This window comes from Electrona antarctica (assembly GCF_951216825.1).
Source record: "Electrona antarctica genome assembly, contig: scaffold_349, whole genome shotgun sequence".
Taxonomy (NCBI): Eukaryota; Metazoa; Chordata; class Actinopteri; order Myctophiformes; family Myctophidae; genus Electrona; species Electrona antarctica.
The window spans coordinates 63,905-88,855 of record NW_027638381.1 but is presented as its reverse complement, the minus strand read 5'-3'; the positions used below and the strand labels follow the sequence as shown (position 1 = coordinate 88,855).

The following is a 24,951-nucleotide window of genomic DNA, read 5'->3' as shown; positions in this document are numbered from 1 at the left end:
ACAGAGCACTAACCTGGGCCAGGGTCCCCAGGGTGGGTGAAGGTGGGAGGGGGCTGCGGGTAGCAGTAGTGACCCCCCACAGAGCACTAACCTGGGGTACCCTCCCCAGGGGGCTGGGTGAAGGTGGGAGGGGGCTGCGGGTAGCAGTAGTGACCCCCCACAGAGCACTAACCTGGGCCAGGGTCCCCAGGGGGCTGGGTGAAGGTGGGAGGGGGCTGCGGGTAGCAGTAGTGACCCCCCACAGAGCACTAACCTGGGCCAGGGTCCCCAGGGGGCTGGGTGAAGGTGGGAGGGGGCTGCGGGTAGCAGTAGTGACCCCCCACAGAGCACTAACCTGGGCCAGGGTCCCCAGGGGACTGGGGGTAGCAGTAGTGACCCCCCACAGAGCACTAACCTGGGCCAGGGTCCCCAGGGGGCTGGGTGAAGGTGGGAGGGGGCTGCGGGTAGCAGTAGTGACCCCCCACAGAGCAGCCTCTCATGGTCAGGTGGTCTTTCAGGGTCTTGGTCCACTGGAGGAAGCCCCTCACCCTGGGGTCACACACGTACGGCTGACCTTTGTGACCTCCTGTGGTTGGAAAACAAAATGGACGCCATCAGACAGTCACTGTTCAATTTCCTCCAATAAAACACAGAGGATGTTCTCAACCTTTTCAGGGCGCAGATACCATCGTTTCAACTGGGGACCCCCCAAATAACCATATTATAACTGGGGACCCCCCAAATAACCATATTATAACTGGGGACCCCCCCCAAAATAATCATATTTTAACTGGGGACCCCCCCAAAATAATCATATTTTAACTGGAGACCCCCCCAAATAATCATATTTTAACTGGAGACCCCCCAAATAATCATATTTTAACTGGAGACCCCCCCAAAATAATCATATTTTAACTGGGGACCCCCCCAAAATATTCATATTTTAACTGGAGACCCCCCCAAATAATCATAATTTAACTGGGGACCCCCCCAAATAATCATATTTTAACTGGACCCCCCCCCAAATAATCATATTTTAATTGGGGACCCCCCCCCCCCCCAAAATAATCATATTTTAACTGGAGACCCCCCCAAATAATCATATTTTAACTGGAGACCCCCCAAAATAATCATATTTTAACTGGAGACCCCCCCAAATAATCATATTTTAACTGGGGATCCCCCCAAATAATCATATTTTAACTGGAGACCCCCCCAAATAATCATATTTTAACTGGGGATCCCCCCAAATAATCATAATTTAACTGGGGATCAAAACTAAAACTAGACAAAAACTAAAATAATTCAGAAGACTAAAAACTAAATGGAAATGTATTCAGAACACTACGGACAAAAAACTAAATAAAAGTTTTCCATCAGAATACACAACACACAGTTATCTTGTTCATTCTGTACACAGTGAGATGTACACTGTACCCAGTGAGATGTACACTGTACACAGTGAGATGTACACTGTACACAGTGAGATGTACACTGTACGCAGTGAGATGTACACTGTACACAGTGAGATGTACACTGTACGCAGTGAGATGTACACTGTACACAGTGAGATGTACACTGTACACAGTGAGATGTACACTGTACGCAGTGAGATGTTCACTGTACACAGTGAGATGTACACTGTACACAGTGAGATGTTCACTGTACGCAGGGAGATGTTCACTGTACACAGTGAGATGTTCACTCACCGGTGATGAAGATCTCGGTCTCACAGCTGCTAGTGAGGTACGGTAACGAGCCGGTCACCTGACACACCCTCATCTGGGTGCACACCAGGTACGTCACTGGGAAAATACACAGGGAAGACATATCTGAACATTATAACCACACCTGGGGCTGGGGGTCTATTAATATTATAACCACACCTGGGGGTCTATTAGCGTAATGTTTATAACCACACCTGGGGTAGTTCTGACTGTAATGGGAAATTCATTCCATAGTTTAGATTGGGAGTGAGTCTGTAGTTCTGACTGTAATGGGAAATTCATTCCATAGTTTAGATTGGGAGTGAGTCTGTAGTTCTGACTGTAATGGGAAATTCATTCCATAGTTTAGATTGGGAGTGAGTCTGTAGTTCTGACTGTAATGGGAAGTTCATTCCATAGTTTAGATTGGGAGTGAGTCTGTAGTTCTGACTGTAATGGGAAGTTCATTCCATAGTTTAGATTTGGAGTGAGTCTGTAGTTCTGACTGCGATGGGAAGTTCATTCCATAGTTTAGATTGGGAGTGAGTCTGCAGTTCTGACTGCAATGGGAAGTTCATTCCATAGTTTAGATTGGGAGTGAGTCTGTAGTTCTGACTGCAATGGGAAGTTCATTCCATAGTTTAGATTGGGAGTGAGTCTGCAGTTCTGACTGCAATGGGAAGTTCATTCTATAGTTTAGATTGGGAGTGAGTCTGTAGTTCTGACTGCAATGGGAAGTTCATTCCATAGTTTAGATTGGGAGTGAGTCTGTAGTTCTGACTGTAATGGGAAGTTCATTCCATAGTTTAGATTGGGAGTGAGTCTGTAGTTCTGACTGCAATGGGAAGTCCATTCCATAGTTTAGATTGGGAGTGAGTCTGTAGTTCTGACTGCAATGGGAAGTTCATTCCATAGTTTAGATTGGGAGTGAGTCTGTAGTTCTGACTGCAATGGGAAGTCCATTCCATAGTTTAGATTGGGAGTGAGTCTGTAGTTCTGACTGCAATGGGAAGTTCATTCCATAGTTTAGATTGGGAGTGAGTCTGTAGTTCTGACTGCAATGGGAAGTCCATTCCATAGTTTAGATTGGGAGTGAGTCTGTAGTTCTGACTGCAATGGGAAGTTCATTCCATAGTTTACTAACCAGTGGAGGACAAAGTACTCTAATGTTTTACTTAAGTACAGCTATCAATACTGCAATATAGAAATACTCTGTGACAAGTAAAAGTCCACTAAATGTATTGTCATCTAAATGTGCTTAACCCATTTTGGTGTTTTAAACATAATTTAGCTATTGAAAAATAGCAGACCTACAAGCTCATAGCGCGCCACCGAGTGGCGCGCTACAATCTTGTAGGTCTGCTTTTTTTGAAAAATCGTGAAAATGTGGCACAAATCTTTGAATATATTCTTTCAGTGCCAATTAAATATGATTATTGAGCACCACTGATACAGAAACATGAGGTATTTCAGAAAACTGTCAGAAAAGGGTTGGACATACTGGGACAGATGGCGTTGAAGACCTCGGGGCGAGACGGGGAGAAGATCTGGAGGATGAACGGATGTCTGGACGTCCCGTCCACTGCGTGGACCCACCGGACCGTCCAGAACTTATCTGGAGGTATAAACACATTTAATAATGAATAACCATAAAACACATCTTCTTTACTGGTGGTCAGTCAAGGTTCAAGGTTGTGCTTTATTGTTACATCTTGTGTACAGGTACATAAGAGTACAACTTAGTTTTGTTTGGCTTCCTTCAGACAATGCAGCAGCACAAATATAATACGACATCAAAACAGCAAAACACAGCAAACAAAATAGAATATAGAGTGCAAAAAAGAGCAAACGAGAGTAGAAAAATGAATATACATTTCCTTGTAGTAGGAAAATTATTATTATTTTTTTTAACTTCACAGTAGACTATGTTCAATAAATATACAACAAAATAGTTTTAGAGGTGCAATTCGAGCTTAATAGTGCGGGGCGAGGGCAAAGGGCAAAGGTGCGGGGGGGGGGGGGGGGGGGGCTAGCGTTTTCCTTTTCCCTGATACGTTTTGGTTCTTATCAGTTCGTTCATGTATCTGATTGTTCGGGGAAAGAAGCTTTTTTGCAGTCTATTTCCAGTGGCTTTGAGACTGCGAAACCGCTTCCCATGTGGTAGCATCTCAAATAGACTGCGGTTGGGATGACTTGGGTCCTTCATTATTCCTCGAGCTTTGCTGACACAGCGTTCATCGTACAGGGCTTGGATAGGGGGGAGAGCACATCTGCTGATGCCTTCGGCTGTCCGCACAACCCTTTGCAATGCTTTGCGGTTTAGGTCAGTGCAGTTGCCATACCAGGCCGTGAAGCAACCAGTCAGGATGCTCTCTGTGGTGCCTCTGTAGAAAGCTCTTAGAACTTTTGGACCCATTCCAGCTTTCTTCAGTTTTCTGAGAAAGAAGAGGCGTTGTTGTGCTTTCTTCACCACCCGCTCTGTCTGCACTGCCCAGGTGAGGTCCTCAGTAATGTGCACTCCCAGGAATTTGAACTCTCTGACCCTTTCCACTGCAGCACCTCCGATCTGGATAGGAGAGTGATCTCTGGGAGGCCTCCTCCGATCTGGATAGGAGAGTGATCTCTGGGAGGCCTCCTGTAGTATCTGGATAGGAGAGTGATCTCTGGGAGGCCTCCTGTAGTATCTGGATAGGAGAGTGATCTCTGGGAGGCCTCCTGTAGTCAAAGATCTGGATAGGAGAGTGATCTCTGGGAGGCCTCCTGGATAGGAGAGTGATCTCTGGGAGGCCTCCTGGATAGGAGAGTGATCTCTGGGAGGCCTCCTGGATAGGAGAGTGATCTCTGGGAGGAGAGTGATCTCTGATAGGAGAGTGATCTCTGATAGGAGAGTGATCTCTGGGAGGCCTCCTGTAGGAGATCTGGATAGGATCTGGATAGGGGAGTGATCTCTGGGAGGCCTCCTGTAGTCTGGATACAGGCCTCCTACAGGCCTCCTGTAGTCTGGATAGGAGAGTGATCTCTGGGAGGCCTCCTGTAAGGATCTCCTGGATAGGAAAGTGATCTCTGGGAGGCCTCCTGTTAGGAGAGTGATCTCTGGGAGGCCTTCTGTTAGGAGAGTGATCTCTGGGAGGCCTCCTGTAGTCAAAGATAGGAGAGTGATCTCTGGGAGGCCTCCTGTAGGAGAGTGGTCTCTGGGAGGCCTCCTGTAGTCAAAGATCAGCTCTTTGGTTTTGTCAACGTTGAGAGCCAGGTTGTTCTCTTGACACCATTGTGCCAGGTTTTCTGCAAACTTGACCACTTGGTTTGAGTTGAACAAAGCCACGCAGTCGTGGGTGTACAGGGAGTAGAGAAGGGGGCTCAAAACGCATCCTTGAGGGGCTCCTGTGCTGAGGGTCAGGGGGGCAGAGGACTTTGTTCCCATCCGCACCACCTGACGGCGCTCTGACAGGAAGTTGAGGATCCAGCTGCAAAAGGTTTGAGTTTAGACCCAGGCTCTTTAGCTTGAAGTCTAGTTTGAGGGGGATAATGGTGTTGAACGCTGAACTATAGTCAATGAACAGCATTCTCACATAAGACTTCTCCTTCTCAAGGTGTGAGAGGGTGGTGTGGAGTGATGTTGCAATGGCGTCGTCCGTGGATCTGTTCTGACGGTAGGCAAATTGCAGGGGGTCCAGTGTGGGTGGCAGCTTGCTGTTGATCATCTTTCTGACATGTTTTTCAAAGCATTTGCTCACAATGGGTGTGAGTGCGACCGGTCTCCAGTCATTTAACCCAGTTACTTTGCCTTTTTTAGGGACTGGGACAATGATTGCTGTTTTAAAGCATGATGGTACTTTGCTCTCACGGAGAGATTGGTTCTTCAAACCTGAAATAGTAATTGTTCAACTGGTCAGGGAGAGAAGGGGACAGGGCATTATCGTTTTTCGGGGGGGATTTAAAGTCAGTCAGGGGTTTGCAGACCCTTCCACAGCTCCTTGCTGTTATTTGAAGCAAGGTGTTCTTCTACCTTCTTAGCATAATCCTTTTTGGCGGTTTCCAGTGTTTTGCGGAGGAAGTAGTGAGATGGTTTTTCCTCTTCCTTATCTCCAGATTTGAATGCAATGTCTCTCTGAGTTATGGCCCCACGCACAGTACTGTTTAACCATGGCTTATCGTTTGGGAAGACTCTGATGGTCTTAGTGGGGACTACATCATCAATGCATTTCTTGATCACTGACAGTACGCTGTCGGCATATTCATCAATATTTCCCTCTGCAGCCTCTTTAAACATTGACCAGTCCATGGACTCAAAACAGTCCTGTAGGGTAGAGTCAGACTCATCTGACCAGCGCTGGACTGTTTTCGTTATTGGAGGTGATTGGAGGTGGTGCGTTGCTGTCAGTCAGACAGACAGACAGACAGACAGACAGACAGACAGACAGACAGACAGACAGACAGACAGACAGACAGGCAGGCAGGCAGGCAGGCAGGCAGGCAGGCAGGCAGGCAGGCAGACAGGCAGACAGACAGACAGACAGACAGACAGACAGGCAGACAGACAGACAGGCAGACAGGAAGCAGACAGACAGGTCTTACCCTGGTCTTTAGTCTTGCTGCTTTCCTTCAGTCTCTCAACACGACTCACGTACGTCACCATACCGATGACATCACAGGCCGATCCGCTGGGCGCGCTGTCCAAGTCTGACCTGGAAGGAGCACACATGCACACACACACACACACACACACACACACACACACACACACACACACACACAGTTGTGAGCTTGTAGATCTGCTATTTTCAGCATGCAACCAAGTGTAAAATTACTTATACTGGATCTCTTGTCCACTAGTCCCTTACTAACATTTTAGTCTAGTTTTTATTTGTTGACAAAATTGTCAATACATTTAGTCTTAGTTTTAGTCGTAGCTTAGTTTTCATTTAGTTTCCATGTAGTTTTTGTCAGTGAATAAAAGGTGGTCGACGAACATTTTTCGTCTTAGTTTTAGTCGACGAAAACAATACTGCAGGGTTATGAGGGGGGGGGCTTAGGGTATGAGGGTGGGAGGGGGGGGCTCAGGGTTATGGGGGGGGGGCTCAGGGTATGAGGGGGGGGGAGGGGGGGGCTCAGGGTTATGAGGGGGGGGGGGGGGCTCAGAGTTATGAGGGGGGGGGGGGCTCAGAGTTATGAGGGGGGGGGGGCTCAGGGTTATGAGGGGGGGGGGGGGCTCAGAGTTATGAGGGGAGGGGGGGGGGGGGCTCAGGGTTATGAGGGGGGGGGGGGGGGCTCAGGGTTATGAGGGGGGGGGGGGGGCTCAGAGTTATGAGGGGAGGGGGGGGGGCTCAGAGTTATGAGGGGAGGGGGGGGGGGGCTCAGGGTTATGAGGGGGGGGGGGCTCAGGGTTATGAGGGGGGGGGGGGGGCTCAGAGTTATGAGGGGGGGGGGGCTCAGGGTTATGAGGGGGGGGGGGGGGCTCAGGGTTATGAGGGGGGGGGGGGGCTCAGGGTTATGAGGGGGGGGGGGGGGCTCAGGGTTATGAGGGGGGGGGGGGGGGGCTCAGAGTTATGAGGGGGGGGGGGCTCAGGGTTATGAGGGGGGGGGGGGCTCAGAGTTATGAGGGGAGGGGGGGGGGGGCTCAGGGTTATGAGGGGGGGGGGGGGCTCAGAGTTATGAGGGGGGGGGGGCTCAGGGTTATGAGGGGGGGGGGGGGGCTCAGAGTTATGAGGGGAGGGGGGGGGGGGGCTCAGGGTTATGAGGGGGGGGGGGGGGCTCAGGGTTATGAGGGGGGGGGGGGGGGCTCAGAGTTATGAGGGGAGGGGGGGGGGGGCTCAGAGTTATGAGGGGAGGGGGGGGGGGGGCTCAGGGTTATGAGGGGGGGGGGGCTCAGGGTTATGAGGGGGGGGGGGGGCTCAGAGTTATGAGGGGGGGGGGCTCAGGGTTATGAGGGGGGGGGGGGGGGCTCAGGGTTATGAGGGGGGGGGGGGGGGGGGCTCAGGGTTATGAGGGGGGGGGGGGGGCTCAGGGTTATGAGGGGGGGGGGGGGGGGCTCAGAGTTATGAGGGGGGGGGGGCTCAGGGTTATGAGGGGGGGGGGGGGCTCAGAGTTATGAGGGGAGGGGGGGGGGGGGGGGCTCAGGGTTATGAGGGGGGGGGGGGGCTCAGAGTTATGAGGGGGGGGGGGCTCAGGGTTATGAGGGGGGGGGGGGCTCAGGGTTATGAGGGGGGGGGGGGGGGCTCAGAGTTATGAGGGGAGGGGGGGGGGGGCTCAGGGTTATGAGGGGGGGGGGGGCTCAGAGTTATGAGGGGGGGGGGCTCAGGGTTATGAGGGGGGGGGGGGCTCAGAGTTATGAGGGGAGGGGGGGGGGGGCTCAGGGTTATGGGGGGGGGGGGGGGGCCTCAGGGTATGAGGGGGGAGGGGGGGGCTCAGGGTTATGAGGGGGGGGGGGGGGCCTCAGGGTATGAGGGGGGGGGGGGGGGGGCTCAGGGTTACCTGCTGGTGAACTGGTAGCAGACCTGGGGAAGACCCCACTGAGACGGAACACATCTGGGAGGGACCACGGTGATGGACGCAGCCGGACTCCAGGGATTCAGACCGATCTCTGGCACCCAGAGACACATCACGTTACATTAGACTGACTCCAGGGATTCAGATCGATCTCTGACTCACAGAGACACATCACGTTACATTAGACTGACTCCAGAGATTCAGACCGATCTCTGACTCACAGAGACACATCACGTTACATTAGACTGACTCCAGAGATTCAGACCGATCTCTGACTCACAGAGACACATCACGTTACATTAGACTGACTCCAGGGATTCAGATCGATCTCTGACTCACAGAGACACATCACGTTACACCAAAGAGACACATCACGTTACACCACAGACACATCACGTTACATTAGACTGACTCCAGGGATTCAGATCGATCTCTGACTCACAGAGACACATCACGTTACATTAGACTGACTCCAGGGATTCAGATCGATCTCTGACTCACAGAGACACATCACGTTACACCACAGAGACACATCACGTTACACCACAGAGACACATCACGTTACACCACAGAGACACATCACGTTACACCACAGAGACACATCACGTTACATTAGACTGACTCCAGGGATTCAGACCGATCTCTGACTCACAGAGACACATCACGTTACACCACAGAGACACATCACGTTACATTAGACTCCAGGGATGCAGACCGATCTCTGGCACACAGAGACACATCACGTTACACCACAGAGACACATCACGTTACAGACTGACTCCAGGGATTCAGACCGATCTCTGGCACACAGAAACACACCACAGTGACTCCAGTGATGTGATGTTTTCTCCTTCATAGTCTCACGTAGCCAGACAACTATTCCACAACCTCTGAATGCTATATGTAGAGAATATCTTTAGAGCTTATGTTTTGATTTCCATTTCTGCTAAGCAACTGTATGTATGCTTGTATGTATGATGATTTATATTTATACATTTGTGCGACTGTAAAGACAAAATGGAAGTGGGGATGAGGCTTCACTTCCGCTTTATATTTCACTCATGATCAGAGCCTCCGTTGCTCCAGACTGTATGACGGAAGCATTTATATTTTACTCGTGATCAGAGCTTCCGTTGCTCCAGACTGTACGACGGAAGCATTTATATTTTACTCGTGATCAGAGCTTCCGTTGCTCCAGACTGTACGACGGAAGCATTTATATTTTACTCGTGATCAGAGCTTCCGTTGCTCCAGACTGTACGACGGAAGCATTTATATTTTACTCGTGATCAGAGCTTCCGTCGCTCCAGACTGTACGACGGAAGCATTTATATTTTACTCGTGATCAGAGCTTCCGTTGCTCCAGACTGTACGACGGAAGCATTTATATTTCACTCGTGATCAGAGCTTCCGTTGCTCCAGACTGTATGACGGAAGAATTTATATTTCACTCGTGATCAGAGCTTCCGTTGCTCCAGACTGTATGACGGAACCATTTATATTTCACTCGTAATCAGAGCTTCCATCGATCCAGACTGTATGACGGAAGCATTTATATTTCACTCGTGATCAGAGCTTCCGTTGCTCCAGACTGTATGACGGAAGCATTTATATTTCACTCATGATCAGAGCTTCCATCGATCCAGACTGTATGACGGAACCATTTATATTTCACTCGTAATCAGAGCTTCCATCGATCCAGACTGTATGACGGAAGCATTTATATTTCACTCGTGATCAGAGCTTCCGTTGCTCCAGACTGTATGACGGACGCATTTATATTTCACTCATGATCAGAGCTTCCGTCGCTCCAGACTGTATGACGGAAGCATTTATATTTTACTCATGATCAGAGTTTCCGTCGCTCCAGACTGTATGACGGAAGCGTTTGAAAATTGCGAGAGGCAACAGTCTGGCAACGCGAGACTATCTCCTTCATAACCTACAGTACCTACTGATCTGAACATCTTCATAACGTACCCACTGAGCTGTAGACCTTCGTACCGTACCCACTGAGCTGTAGACCTTCGTAACGTACCCACTGAGCTGTAGACCGTCATAACGTACCCACTGAGCTGTAGACCTTCGTACCGTACCCACTGAGCTGTAGACCGTCATAACGTACCCACTGAGCTGTAGACCTTCGTACCGTACCCACTGAGCTGTAGACCTTCGTACCGTACCCACTGAGCTGTAGACCTTCATAACGTACCCACTGAGCTGTAGACCTTCATAACGTACCCACTGAGCTGTAGACCTTCGTAACGTACCCACTGAGCTGTAGACCTTCGTAACGTACCCACTGAGCTGTAGACCTTCATAACGTACCCACTGAGCTGTAGACCTTCATAACGTACCCACTGAGCTGTAGACCTTCATAACGTACCCACTGAGCTGTAGACCTTCGTAACGTACCCACTGAGCTGTAGACCTTCGTAACGTACCCACTGAGCTGTAGACCTTCGTAACGTACCCACTGAGCTGTAGACCTTCGTAACGTACCCACTGAGCTGTAGACCTTCGTAACGTACCCACTGAGCTGTAGACCTTCGTAACGTACCCACTGAGCTGTAGACCTTCATAACGTACCCACTGAGCTGTAGACCTTCGTAACGTACCCACTGAGCTGTAGACCTTCGTAACGTACCCACTGAGCTGTAGACCTTCGTAACGTACCCACTGAGCTGTAGACCTTCATAACGTACCCACTGAGCTGTAGACCTTCGTAACGTACCCACTGAGCTGTAGACCTTCATAACGTACCCACTGAGCTGTAGACCTTCGTAACGTACCCACTGAGCTGTAGACCTTCGTAACGTACCCACTGAGCTGTAGACCTTCGTAACGTACCCACTGAGCTGTAGACCTTCGTAACGTACCCACTGAGCTGTAGACCTTCATAACGTACCCACTGAGCTGTAGACCTTCGTAACGTACCCACTGAGCTGTAGACCTTCGTAACGTACCCACTGAGCTGTAGACCTTCAGTCCGTGGTGCAGCATGTGAGGTCTGGACCTCTTGCAGTAGCTCTGCTTCAGCGTGTATCCGTGCAGGTAGAGAACCGTCCCCACGCTCAGCCTGCGGTACCACTCTGGACACAGCTCGTTCCACAGGACCACGGACATGACGCCGCTCTGGTCCGCCACCTCCAAGTACGCCTGGAACACACAGAACCACAGACATGATACAACTGACACAGAACCACAGACATGATACAACTGACACAGAACCACAGACATGATTCAACTGACAGAACCACATACATGATTCAACTGACACTAACGTGGGAAGTTTGGTCAATTCCTTTACACGGCTGTAAACGGCTTAGTGAATCAGGCCCCTCGTGTTCCAGACCTTAGTGAATCAGGCCCCTTGTGTTCCAGACCTTAGTGAATCAGGCCCCTTGTGTTCCAGTCCTTAGTGAATCAGGCCCCTTGTGTTCCAGTCCTTAGTGAATCAGGCCCCTTGTGTTCCAGACCTTAGTGAATCAGGCCCCTCGTGTTCCAGACCTTAGTGAATCAGGCCCCTTGTGTTCCAGACCTTAGTGAATCAGGCCCCTTGTGTTCCAGACCTTAGTGAATCAGGCCCCTTGTGTTCCAGACCTTAGTGAATCAGGCCCCTTGTGTCCCAGACCTTAGTGAATCAGGCCCCTTGTGTTCCAGACCTTAGTGAATCAGGCCCCTTGTGTTCCAGACCTTAGTGAATCAGGCCCCTTGTGTTCCAGACCTTAGTGAATCAGGCCCCTTGTGTTCCAGTCCTTAGTGAATCAGGCCCCTTGTGTTCCAGTCCTTAGTGAATCAGGCCCCTTGTGTTCCAGACCTTAGTGAATCAGGCCCCTTGTGTTCCAGACCTTAGTGAATCAGGCCCCTTGTGTTCCAGTCCTTCCATAGTAGATGTTGCGTCTACCTCACCTGGTATGGATAAGGGATCTTGTGTCCTTCTCACCTGGTACGGATAAGGGATATTGTGTCCTTCTCACCTGGTACGGATAAGGGATCTTGTGTCCTTCTCACCTGGTACGGATAAGGGATATTGTGTCCTCACATGGTATGGATAAGGGATCTTGTGTCCTTCTCACCTGGTACGGATAAGGGATCTTGTGTCCGTCTCACCTGGTACGGATAAGGGATCTTGTGTCCTTCTCACCTGGTATGGATAAGGGATATTGTGTCCTTCTCACCTGGTACGGATAAGGGATCTTGTGTCCTTCTCACCTGGTACGGATAAGGGACCTTGTGTCCGTCTCACCTGGTACAGATAAGATATCTTGTGTCCTCACCTGGTATGGATAATGGATCTTGTGTCCTCACCTGGTATGGAAAAGGGATATTGTGTCCTCACCTGGTACGGATAAGGGACCTTGTGTTATTCTCACCTGGTACGGATAAGGGATCTTGTGTCCGTCTCACCTGGTATGGATAAGGGATCTTGTGTCCTCACCTGGTATGGAAAAGGGATATTGTGTCCTCACCTGGTACGGATAAGGGACCTTGTGTTCTTCTCACCTGGTACGGATAAGGGATCTTGTGTCCGTCTCACCTGGTATGGATAAGGGATCTTGTGTCCTCACCTGGTACGGATAAGGGATATTGTGTCCTTCTCACCTGGTACAAATCAGGGACCTTGTGTCCTTCTCACCTGGTACGGATAAGGGACCTTGTGTCCTTCTCACCTGGTACAGATAAGGGATATTGTGTCCATCTCACCTGGTACGGATAAGGGATCTTGTGTCCTCAAATGGTACGGATACGGGATCTTGTGTCCTTCTCACCTGGTACGGATAAGGGACCTTGTGTCCTTCTCATCTGGTACGGATAAGGGATCTTGTGGCCTTCTCACCTGGTACGGATAAGGGATCTTGTGTCCTTCCCACCTGGTACGGATAAGGGATCTTGTGTCCATCTCACCTGGTACGGATAAGGGATATTGTGTCCTCACCTGGTACGGATAAGGGATCTTGTGTCCTTCTCACCTGGTACGGATAAGGGATCTTGTGTCCTTCCCACCTGGTACGGATAAGGGATCGTGTGTCCATATCACCTGGTACGGATACGGGATCTTGTGTCCTCACCTGGTACGGATAAGGGATCTTGTGTCCTTCTCACCTGGTACGGATAAGGGATCTTGTGTCCAGGCTTCCCGTAGTAGCGCAGTCTGGACTTCTGTAGGATCCTGACCAGCAGGGGGGGCAGTTTACGCTGGAACCCTGAACAGGACTCCAACTCACCGAGGAGCATGATCCTGGACACTGGAACCACACCACACACGACACATACACCACAACACATGTTTTAAACATTGTTATAATTTAGCTATTGAAAAATAGCAGATCTACAAGCTCATAGCACGCCACCGAGTGGCGCGCTATGAGCTTGTAGATCTGCTATTTTTGAAAAATCGTGAAAATATGGCGCAAATCTTTGAATATATATAACGTTTTTAACTCAAGTCTTTGCTTCTGGGGGGGGTCCCTGGAACAACATATTTTCAGATGGGGGTCGGCGACCAAATACATATTTTTGGGGTCCTTGACATGAAATATTGAGCACCACTTTAATACAATGCATTATGGACAGATGTCTATGCATTGTCGAAAATTCTCGAAATTCTCCCTTTCGTGTATGCTGTGGTGGCTACATTCTTGCATTTAGCTCCCCTCGTCTTTTTTTTAATGTTACCAAACCTTTTCACCCGTTCCACCATAGTTCCACGGCAAAACGATGACGCACCACGCAACCACCCGTCGCGTCCCAGCCCCCTTATACCCGATAACAGACTCGACAAGCCAAAAGCTTATTGATAATCGGGTCTCGATAAATGCCGAACCGGGTTTGTAATGGACCCGATTTCCGGGCTCCATCCCTACCACTGATACAGAAACATAAGGTATTTCAGAAAACTGTCAGGATTTAAAAGCCACACAACACAACAATATCGGTTTACGCTGGAACCCTGAACAGGACTCCAACTCACCGAGGAGTTGAAAGACAGAAAACACACCAAAACTAGAAAAAGTGCCCTTCCGGGCACAGGTCTCCACCAGGAGGATAGGAGTGTGTGTGATGTTTGGCAAGGATGTTTAGGAGGATGTTTTTTTTTTTTTTTTATGATTTGAGGCATTTTGTTCCAAAAATGTGTTTTGCAAAAATCAACCTGTTGGTGGCGCTATAACAGGCCAATGTGAAAAGGGTGGGATATATTCCTCAGCCTAGTAAGAAAAAGTGTGAAAGATTTCACGTAAATTGCATGCTGCGTTCATGATTTGAGGCTATTGTTCAAAACGGGGCAATCTTGCAAACTGTGAAAGCCAATTATAGCCAATTAGGATGGAATATGAAATATCGGACAGATCCAACTTGAGCACATGACCATAGAGATACTGTGTAACGATTTGTGAGATTTTTGGACAATCTTTGGACAGAGTAATATCAAAAAATGTGTTTTACAAAAGTCGGCCTCCTGGTGGCGCTATAAAAGGCAGATGCGGAAAATGCAGGTCAAAGGTTTGTCCTTGGCCTCTAGGGAGTGTGCATGCAACGTTTCACGCAGATCGGTGCAGTTGTAGGTCAAAAATGTGAAAAGCTGCCTCATGGTGGCGCTATAACTGGCCGTTCTGGAAAATGTGGGGCAGAGGTTCATCGTTGGCATCCAGGGAGTGTGTGTGCAAAGTTTGGCATCGGCCGGGTTAACGGTGCCGGAGATTAGCTGTACACAGACGGACGGAAGGACACACACACGGACGGACGGACACACACACGGACGGAGTGCAAAACATACTCTCTCCCCATGCCTTCGGCCTGGTGGAGACAACTAAACACCAGGATGACCCTTTTTTAATGTTTTATCCCACAGTTTTGTAACCCATTTTTTCACCCAGTGTCAATTATCTAATGTAATCCTGGGCGCTGCACTCCCTCCGCCAACCTGGGGGGGGGGGGGGGGGGGGGGCAGCGGGATCGATTTTTCGTTGCAGTTACTATATCGTTAAGACAATGTACGTGTACAAGGAATAAAGCAAGATACAATCTCAACACTGAAAATGTAATAAAGACCTTTAGGGCCGACAGGATGAATAAATGTAATAAAGACCTTTAGGGCCGACAGGATGAATAAATGTAATAAAGACCTTTAGGGCCGACCGGCTGAATAAATGTAATAAAGACCTTTAGGGCCGACAGGATGAATAAATGTAATAAAGACCTTTAGGGCCGACAGGCTGAATAAATGTAATAAAGACCTTTAGGGCCGACAGGATGAATAAATGTAATAAAGACCTTTAGGGCCGACAGGATGAATAAATGTAATAAAGACCTTTAGGGCCGACAGGATGAATAAATGTAATAAAGACCTTTAGGGCCGACAGGATGAATAAATGTAATAAAGACCTTTAGGGCCGACAGGATGAATAAATGTAATAAAGACCTTTAGGGCCGACCGGCTGAATAAATGTAATAAAGACCTTTAGGGCCGACAGGATGAATAAATGTAATAAAGACCTTTAGGGCCGACAGGATGAATAAATGTAATAAAGACCTTTAGGGCCGACCGGCTGAATAAATGTAATAAAGACCTTTAGGGCCGACAGGATGAATAAATGTAATAAAGACCTTTAGGGCCGACCGGCTGAATAAATGTAATAAAGACCTTTAGGGCCGACCGGCTGAATAAATGTAATAAAGACCTTTAGGGCCGACCGGCTGAATAAATGTAATAAAGACCTTTAGGGCCGACAGGATGAATAAATGTAATAAAGACCTTTAGGGCCGACCGGCTGAATAAATGTAATAAAGACCTTTAGGGCCGACCGGCTGAATAAATGTAATAAAGACCTTTAGGGCCGACAGGATGAATAAATGTAATAAAGACCTTTAGGGCCGACCGGCTGAATAAATGTAATAAAGACCTTTAGGGCCGACCGGCTGAATAAATGTAATAAAGACCTTTAGGGCCGACAGGCTGAATAAATGTAATAAAGACCTTTAGGGCCGACAGGATGAATAAATGTAATAAAGACCTTTAGGGCCGACCGGCTGAATAAATGTAATAAAGACCTTTAGGGCCGACCGGCTGAATAAATGTAATAAAGACCTTTAGGGCCGACCGGATGAATAAATGTAATAAAGACTTTTAGGGCCGACAGGCTGAATAAATGTAATAAAGACCTTTAGGGCCGACCGGCTGAATAAATGTAATAAAGACCTTTAGGGCCGACCGGATGAATAAATGTAATAAAGACCTTTAGGGCCGACCGGCTGAATAAATGTAATAAAGACCTTTAGGGCCGACCGGCTGAATAAATGTAATAAAGACCTTTAGGGCCGACCGGATGAATAAATGTAATAAAGACCTTTAGGGGCCGACCGGCTGAATAAATGTAATAAAGACCTTTAGGGCCGACCGGATGAATAAATGTAATAAAGACTTTTAGGGCCGACAGGCTGAATAAATGTAATAAAGACCTTTAGGGCCGACCGGCTGAATAAATGTAATAAAGACCTTTAGGGCCGACCGGATTAATAAATGTAATAAAGACCTTTAGGGCCGACCGGCTGAATAAATGTAATAAAGACCTTTAGGGCCGACCGGATGAATAAATGTAATAAAGACCTTTAGGGCCGACCGGCTGAATAAATGTAATAAAGACCTTTAGGGCCGACCGGCTGAATAAATGTAATAAAGACCTTTAGGGCCGACCGGCTGAATAAATGTAATAAAGACCTTTAGGGCCGACCGGCTGAATAAATGTAATAAAGACCTTTAGGGCCGACAGGATGAATAAATGTAATAAAGACCTTTAGGGCCGACAGGATGAATAAATGTAATAAAGACCTTTAGGGCCGACCGGCTGAATAAATGTAATAAAGACCTTTAGGGCCGACCGGCTGAATAAATGTAATAAAGACCTTTAGGGCCGACAGGATGAATAAATGTAATAAAGACCTTTAGGGCCGACAGGATGAATAAATGTAATAAAGACCTTTAGGGCCGACAGGATGAATAAATGTAATAAAGACCTTTAGGGCCGACCGGCTGAATAAATGTAATAAAGACCTTTAGGGCCGACAGGATGAATAAATGTAATAAAGACCTTTAGGGCCGACAGGCTGAATAAATGTAATAAAGACCTTTAGGGCCGACAGGATGAATAAATGTAATAAAGACCTTTAGGGCCGACAGGATGAATAAATGTAATAAAGACCTTTAGGGCCGACCGGATGAATAAATGTAATAAAGACCTTTAGGGCCGACCGGCTGAATAAATGTAATAAAGACCTTTAGGGCCGACCGGCTGAATAAATGTAATAAAGACCTTTAGGGCCGACCGGCTGAATAAATGTAATAAAGACCTTTAGGGCCGACCGGCTGAATAAATGTAATAAAGACCTTTAGGGCCGACCGGATGAATAAATGTAATAAAGACCTTTAGGGCCGACAGGATGAATAAATGTAATAAAGACCTTTAGGGCCGACAGGATGAATAAATGTAATAAAGACCTTTAGGGCCGACAGGATGAATAAATGTAATAAAGACCTTTAGGGCCGACAGGATGAATAAATGTAATAAAGACCTTTAGGGCCGACAGGATGAATAAATGTAATAAAGACCTTTAGGGCCGACAGGATGAATAAATGTAATAAAGACCTTTAGGGCCGACAGGATGAATAAATGTAATAAAGACCTTTAGGGCCGACAGGATGAATAAATGTAATAAAGACCTTTAGGGCCGACAGGATGAATAAATGTAATAAAGACCTTTAGGGCCGACAGGATGAATAAATGTAATAAAGACCTTTAGGGCCGACAGGATGAATAAATGTAATAAAGACCTTTAGGGCCGACAGGCTGAATAAATGTAATAAAGACCTTTAGGGCCGACAGGCTGAATAAATGTAATAAAGACCTTTAGGGCCGACAGGCTGAATAAATGTAATAAAGACCTTTAGGGCCGACAGGATGAATAAATGTAATAAAGACCTTTAGGGCCGACAGGATGAATAAATGTAATAAAGACCTTTAGGGCCGACCGGCTGAATAAATGTAATAAAGACCTTTAGGGCCGACAGGATGAATAAATGTAATAAAGACCTTTAGGGCCGACAGGATGAATAAATGTAATAAAGACCTTTAGGGCCGACAGGATGAATAAATGTAATAAAGACCTTTAGGGCCGACAGGATGAATAAATGTAATAAAGACTTTTAGGGCCGACAGGATGAATAAATGTAATAAAGACCTTTAGGGCCGACAGGATGAATAAATGTAATAAAGACCTTTAGGGCCGACCGGCTGAATAAATGTAATAAAGACCTTTAGGGCCGACAGGATGAATAAATGTAATAAAGACCTTTAGGGCCGACAGGATGAATAAATGTAATAAAGACCTTTAGGGCCGACAGGATGAATAAATGTAATAAAGACCTTTAGGGCCGACAGGATGAAGAAATGTAATAAAGACCTTTAGGGCCGACAGGCTGAAGAAATGTAATAAAGACCTTTAGGGCCGACCGGCTGAATAAATGTAATAAAGACCTTTAGGGCCGACAGGCTGAAGAAATGTAATAAAGACCTTTAGGGCCGACAGGATGAATAAATGTAATAAAGACCTTTAGGGCCGACCGGCTGAATAAATGTAATAAAGACCTTTAGGGCCGACAGGATGAATAAATGTAATAAAGACCTTTAGGGCCGACAGGATGAATAAATGTAATAAAGACCTTTAGGGCCGACCGGCTGAATAAATGTAATAAAGACCTTTAGGGCCGACCGGATGAATAAATGTAATAAAGACCTTTAGGGCCGACAGGCTGAATAAATGTAATAAAGACCTTTAGGGCCGACCGGCTGAATAAATGTAATAAAGACCTTTAGGGCCGACAGGCTGAATAAATGTAATAAAGACCTTTAGGGCCGACAGGATGAATAAATGTAATAAAGACCTTTAGGGCCGACCGGCTGAATAAATGTAATAAAGACCTTTAGGGGCCGACCGGCTGAATAAATGTAATAAAGACCTTTAGGGCCGACAGGCTGAAGAAATGTAATAAAGACCTTTAGGGCCGACAGGATGAATAAATGTAATAAAGACCTTTAGGGGCCGACCGGCTGAATAAATGTAATAAAGACCTTTAGGGCCGACCGGATGAATAAATGTAATAAAGACCTTTAGGGCCGACAGGATGAATAAATGTAATAAAGACCTTTAGGGCCGACAGGATGAATAAATGTAATAAAGACCTTTAGGGCCGACAGGATGAATAAATGTAATAAAGACCTTTAGGGGCCGACCGGATGAATAAATGTAATAAAGACCTTTAGGGCCGACAGGATGAATAAATGTAATAAAGACCTTTAGGGCCGACAGGATGAATAAATGTAATAAAGACCTTTAGGGCCGACCGGCTGAATAAATGTAATAAAGACCTTTAGGGCCGACAGGCTGAATAAATGTAATAAAGACCTTTAGGGCCGACAGGATGAATAAATGTAATAAAGACCTTTAGGGCCGACAGGATGAATAAATGTAATAAAGACCTTTAGGGCCGACAGGATGAATAAATGTAATAAAGACCTTTAGGGCCGACAGGATGAATAAATGTAATAAAGACCTTTAGGGCCGACCGGCTGAATAAATGTAATAAAGACCTTTAGGGGCCGACCGGCTGAATAAATGTAATAAAGACCTTTAGGGCCGACAGGCTGAAGAAATGTAATAAAGACCTTTAGGGCCGACAGGATGAATAAATGTAATAAAGACCTTTAGGGGCCGACCGGCTGAATAAATGTAATAAAGACCTTTAGGGCCGACCGGATGAATAAATGTAATAAAGACCTTTAGGGCCGACAGGATGAATAAATGTAATAAAGACCTTTAGGGCCGACAGGATGAATAAATGTAATAAAGACCTTTAGGGCCGACCGGCTGAAGAAATGTAATAAAGACCTTTAGGGCCGACAGGCTGAAGAAATGTAATAAAGACCTTTAGGGCCGACCGGCTGAATAAATGTAATAAAGACCTTTAGGGCCGACAGGATGAATAAATGTAATAAAGACCTTTAGGGCCGACAGGATGAAGAAATGTAATAAAGACCTTTAGGGCTGACAGGCTGAAGAAATGTAATAAAGACCTTTAGGGCCGACAGGATGAATAAATGTAATAAAGACCTTTAGGGCCGACCGGCTGAATAAATGTAATAAAGACCTTTAGGGCCGACAGGATGAATAAATGTAATAAAGACCTTTAGGGCCGACAGGCTGAATAAATGTAATAAAGACCTTTAGGGCCGACCGGCTGAATAAATGTAATAAAGACCTTTAGGGCCGACAGGATGAATAAATGTAATAAAGACCTTTAGGGCCGACAGGATGAATAAATGTAATAAAGACCTTTAGGGCCGACCGGCTGAATAAATGTAATAAAGACCTTTAGGGCCGACAGGCTGAAGAAATGTAATAAAGACCTTTAGGGCCGACAGGCTGAATAAATGTAATAAAGACCTTTAGGGCCGACAGGATGAATAAATGTAATAAAGACCTTTAGGGCCGACAGGCTGAATAAATGTAATAAAGACCTTTAGGGCCGACAGGATGAATAAATGTAATAAAGACCTTTAGGGCCGACAGGATGAATAAATGTAATAAAGACCTTTAGGGCCGACAGGATGAATAAATGTAATAAAGACCTTTAGGGCCGACAGGCTGAATAAATGTAATAAAGACCTTTAGGGCCGACAGGATGAATAAATGTAATAAAGACCTTTAGGGCCGACAGGCTGAAGAAATGTAATAAAGACCTTTAGGGCCGACCGGCTGAATAAATGTAATAAAGACCTTTAGGGCCGACAGGATGAATAAATGTAATAAAGACCTTTAGGGCCGACAGGCTGAAGAAATGTAATAAAGACCTTTAGGGCCGACAGGCTGAATAAATGTAATAAAGACCTTTAGGGCCGACAGGATGAATAAATGTAATAAAGACCTTTAGGGCCGACAGGCTGAAGAAATGTAATAAAGACCTTTAGGGCCGACCGGCTGAATAAATGTAATAAAGACCTTTAGGGCCGACAGGATGAATAAATGTAATAAAGACCTTTAGGGCCGACAGGCTGAAGAAATGTAATAAAGACCTTTAGGGCCGACAGGATGAATAAATGTAATAAAGACCTTTAGGGCCGACAGGCTGAATAAATGTAATAAAGACCTTTAGGGCCGACCGGCTGAATACATGTAATAAAGACCTTTAGGGCCGACAGGCTGAATAAATGTAATAAAGACCTTTAGGGGCCGACAGGATGAATAAATGTAATAAAGACCTTTAGGGCCGACCGGATGAATAAATGTAATAAAGACCTTTAGGGCCGACAGGCTGAATAAATGTAATAAAGACCTTTAGGGCCGACCGGCTGAATAAATGTAATAAAGACCTTTAGGGCCGACCGGATGAATAAATGTAATAAAGACCTTTAGGGCCGACAGGATGAATAAATGTAATAAAGACCTTTAGGGCCGACAGGATGAATAAATGTAATAAAGACCTTTAGGGCCGACAGGCTGAATAAATGTAATAAAGACCTTTAGGGCCGACAGGATGAATAAATGTAATAAAGACCTTTAGGGCCGACAGGCTGAATAAATGTAATAAAGACCTTTAGGGCCGACCGGATGAATAAATGTAATAAAGACCTTTAGGGGCCGACAGGATGAATAAATGTAATAAAGACCTTTAGGGCCGACAGGATGAATAAATGTAATAAAGACCTTTAGGGCCGACAGGATGAATAAATGTAATAAAGACCTTTAGGGCCGACCGGATGAATAAATGTAATAAAGACCTTTAGGGCCGACAGGATGAATAAATGTAATAAAGACCTTTAGGGCCGACAGGATGAATAAATGTAATAAAGACCTTTAGGGCCGACAGGATGAATAAATGTAATAAAGACCTTTAGGGCCGACAGGATGAATAAATGTAATAAAGACCTTTAGGGCCGACAGGATGAATAAATGTAATAAAGACCTTTAGGGCCGACAGGATGAAGAAATGTAATAAAGACCTTTAGGGCCGACCGGCTGAATAAATGTAATAAAGACCTTTAGGGCCGACAGGATGAATAAATGTAATAAAGACCTTTAGGGCCGACAGGCTGAATAAATGTAATAAAGACCTTTAGGGCCGACCGGATGAATAAATGTAATAAAGACCTTTAGGGCCGACAGGATGAATAAATGTAATAAAGACCTTTAGGGCCGACAGGATGAATAAATGTAATAAAGACCTTTAGGGCCGACAGGATGAATAAATGTAATAAAGACCTTTAGGGCCGACAGGATGAATAAATGTAATAAAGACCTTTAGGGCCGACAGGATGAATAAATGTAATAAAGACCTTTAGGGCCGACAGGCTGAATAAATGTAATAAAGACCTTTAGGGCCGACAGGATGAATAAATGTAATAAAGACCTTTAGGGCCGACAGGATGAATAAATGTAATAAAGACCTTTAGGGCCGACAGGCTGAATAAATGTAATAAAGACCTTTAGGGCCGACCGGCTGAATAAATGTAATAAAGACCTTTAGGGCCGACCGGATGAATAAATGTAATAAAGACCTTTAGGGCCGACAGGATGAATAAATGTAATAAAGACCTTTAGGGCCGACCGGCTGAATAAATGTAATAAAGACCTTTAGGGCCGACAGGATGAATAAATGTAATAAAGACCTTTAGGGCCGACAGGCTGAATAAATGTAATAAAGACCTTTAGGGCCGACAGGATGAATAAATGTAATAAAGACCTTTAGGGCCGACCGGCTGAATAAATGTAATAAAGACCTTTAGGGCCGACAGGCTGAATAAATGTAATAAAGACCTTTAGGGCCGACAGGCTGAATAAATGTAATAAAGACCTTTAGGGCCGACAGGCTGAATAAATGTAATAAAGACCTTTAGGGGCCGACCGGCTGAATAAATGTAATAAAGACCTTTAGGGCCGACAGGCTGAATAAATGTAATAAAGACCTTTAGGGCCGACAGGCTGAATAAATGTAATAAAGACCTTTAGGGGCCGACAGGATGAATAAATGTAATAAAGACCTTTAGGGGCCGACCGGCTGAATAAATGTAATAAAGACCTTTAGGGCCGACCGGCTGAATAAATGTAATAAAGACCTTTAGGGCCGACAGGCTGAATAAATGTAATAAAGACCTTTAGGGCCGACCGGCTGAATAAATGTAATAAAGACCTTTAGGGCCGACAGGATGAATAAATGTAATAAAGACCTTTAGGGCCGACCGGCTGAATAAATGTAATAAAGACCTTTAGGGCCGACAGGCTGAATAAATGTAATAAAGACCTTTAGGGCCGACAGGCTGAATAAATGTAATAAAGACCTTTAGGGCCGACAGGATGAATAAATGTAATAAAGACCTTTAGGGCCGACCGGCTGAATAAATGTAATAAAGACCTTTAGGGCCGACAGGATGAATAAATGTAATAAAGACCTTTAGGGCCGACAGGATGAATAAATGTAATAAAGACCTTTAGGGCCGACAGGCTGAATAAATGTAATAAAGACCTTTAGGGCCGACAGGATGAATAAATGTAATAAAGACCTTTAGGGCCGACAGGATGAATAAATGTAATAAAGACCTTTAGGGCCGACAGGCTGAATAAATGTAATAAAGACCTTTAGGGCCGACAGGATGAATAAATGTAATAAAGACCTTTAGGGCCGACAGGCTGAATAAATGTAATAAAGACCTTTAGGGCCGACCGGCTGAAGAAATGTAATAAAGACTTTTAGGGCCGACAGGCTGAATAAATGTAATAAAGACCTTTAGGGCCGACAGGATGAATAAATGTAATAAAGACCTTTAGGGCCGACAGGATGAATAAATGTAATAAAGACCTTTAGGGCCGACAGGATGAAGAAATGTAATAAAGACCTTTAGGGCCGACAGGATGAATAAATGTAATAAAGACCTTTAGGGCCGACCGGGTGAAGAAATCTGGGCATTTTTCTGAGCCCATTCCTGTTTCAGGAGGATGCTTCTAAAACGTGCTAGTTTGATCACTTAGAAAATACACTTTCATCTTAAAATATCTAATGACCGGAAATAGCCGATCTACAAGCTCACAGCTGGTAGATCTGCTATTTCCGGCGCGCAGCATGCTTTCACAGAAGACACTGCATGGCATCTATGGAATCCAAATCAGTCGTGGGGACTGAGGTCCCATTTAGACCAGAGTAGGATTCTACAAAATGTCTTGTAAATCATGACACTTTTCTGAAAACCTCATGTTTCCATGTCAGTGGTGCTCGATATTTCATGTCAAGGAGCCCCAACATGTTCTGTCTTTGGCCACGGACCCCCATCTGAAAACATGTTGTTCCAGGGACCCCCATCTGAAAACATGTTGTTCCAGGGACCCCCATCTGAAAACATGTTGTTCCAGGGACCCCCATCTGAAAACATGTTGTTCCAGGGACCCCCATCTGAAAACATGTTGTTCCACGGACCCCCATCTGAAAACATGTTGTTCCAGGGACCCCCATCTGAAAACATGTTGTTCCAGGGACCCCCATCTGAAAACATGTTGTTCCAGGGACCCCCATCTGAGAACATGTTGTTCCAGGGACCCCCATCTGAAAACATGTTGTTCCAGGGACCCCCATCTGAAAACATGTTGTTCCAGGGACCCCCATCTGAAAACATGTTGTTCCAGGGACCCCCATCTGAAAACATGTTGTTCCAGGGACCCCCATCTGAAAACATGTTGT

The 24,951-nt window shown here is 46.2% G+C and overlaps 1 protein-coding gene across 3 annotated transcripts in view; it reads right to left on the bottom strand.

The window, feature by feature from the left end:
• LOC306918127 (RPA-related protein RADX-like) overlaps window positions 1–24,951 on the bottom strand; it is a 61,849-nt gene that overhangs the window by 23,561 nt on the left and 13,337 nt on the right. For all 3 annotated transcript variants that reach the window (XM_079531007.1, XM_079531008.1, XM_079531009.1), the window contains exons 5-11: window positions 13,278–13,420; window positions 11,138–11,330; window positions 8,157–8,265; window positions 6,261–6,370; window positions 3,187–3,300; window positions 1,689–1,784; window positions 395–565 (exon numbers count right to left, since the gene is read on the bottom strand). In XM_079531007.1, coding sequence (XP_079387133.1) covers window positions 395–565; window positions 1,689–1,784; window positions 3,187–3,300; window positions 6,261–6,370; window positions 8,157–8,265; window positions 11,138–11,330; window positions 13,278–13,420 — 936 coding nt within the window. The remainder of the gene's footprint in view (window positions 1–394; window positions 566–1,688; window positions 1,785–3,186; window positions 3,301–6,260; window positions 6,371–8,156; window positions 8,266–11,137; window positions 11,331–13,277; window positions 13,421–24,951) is intronic.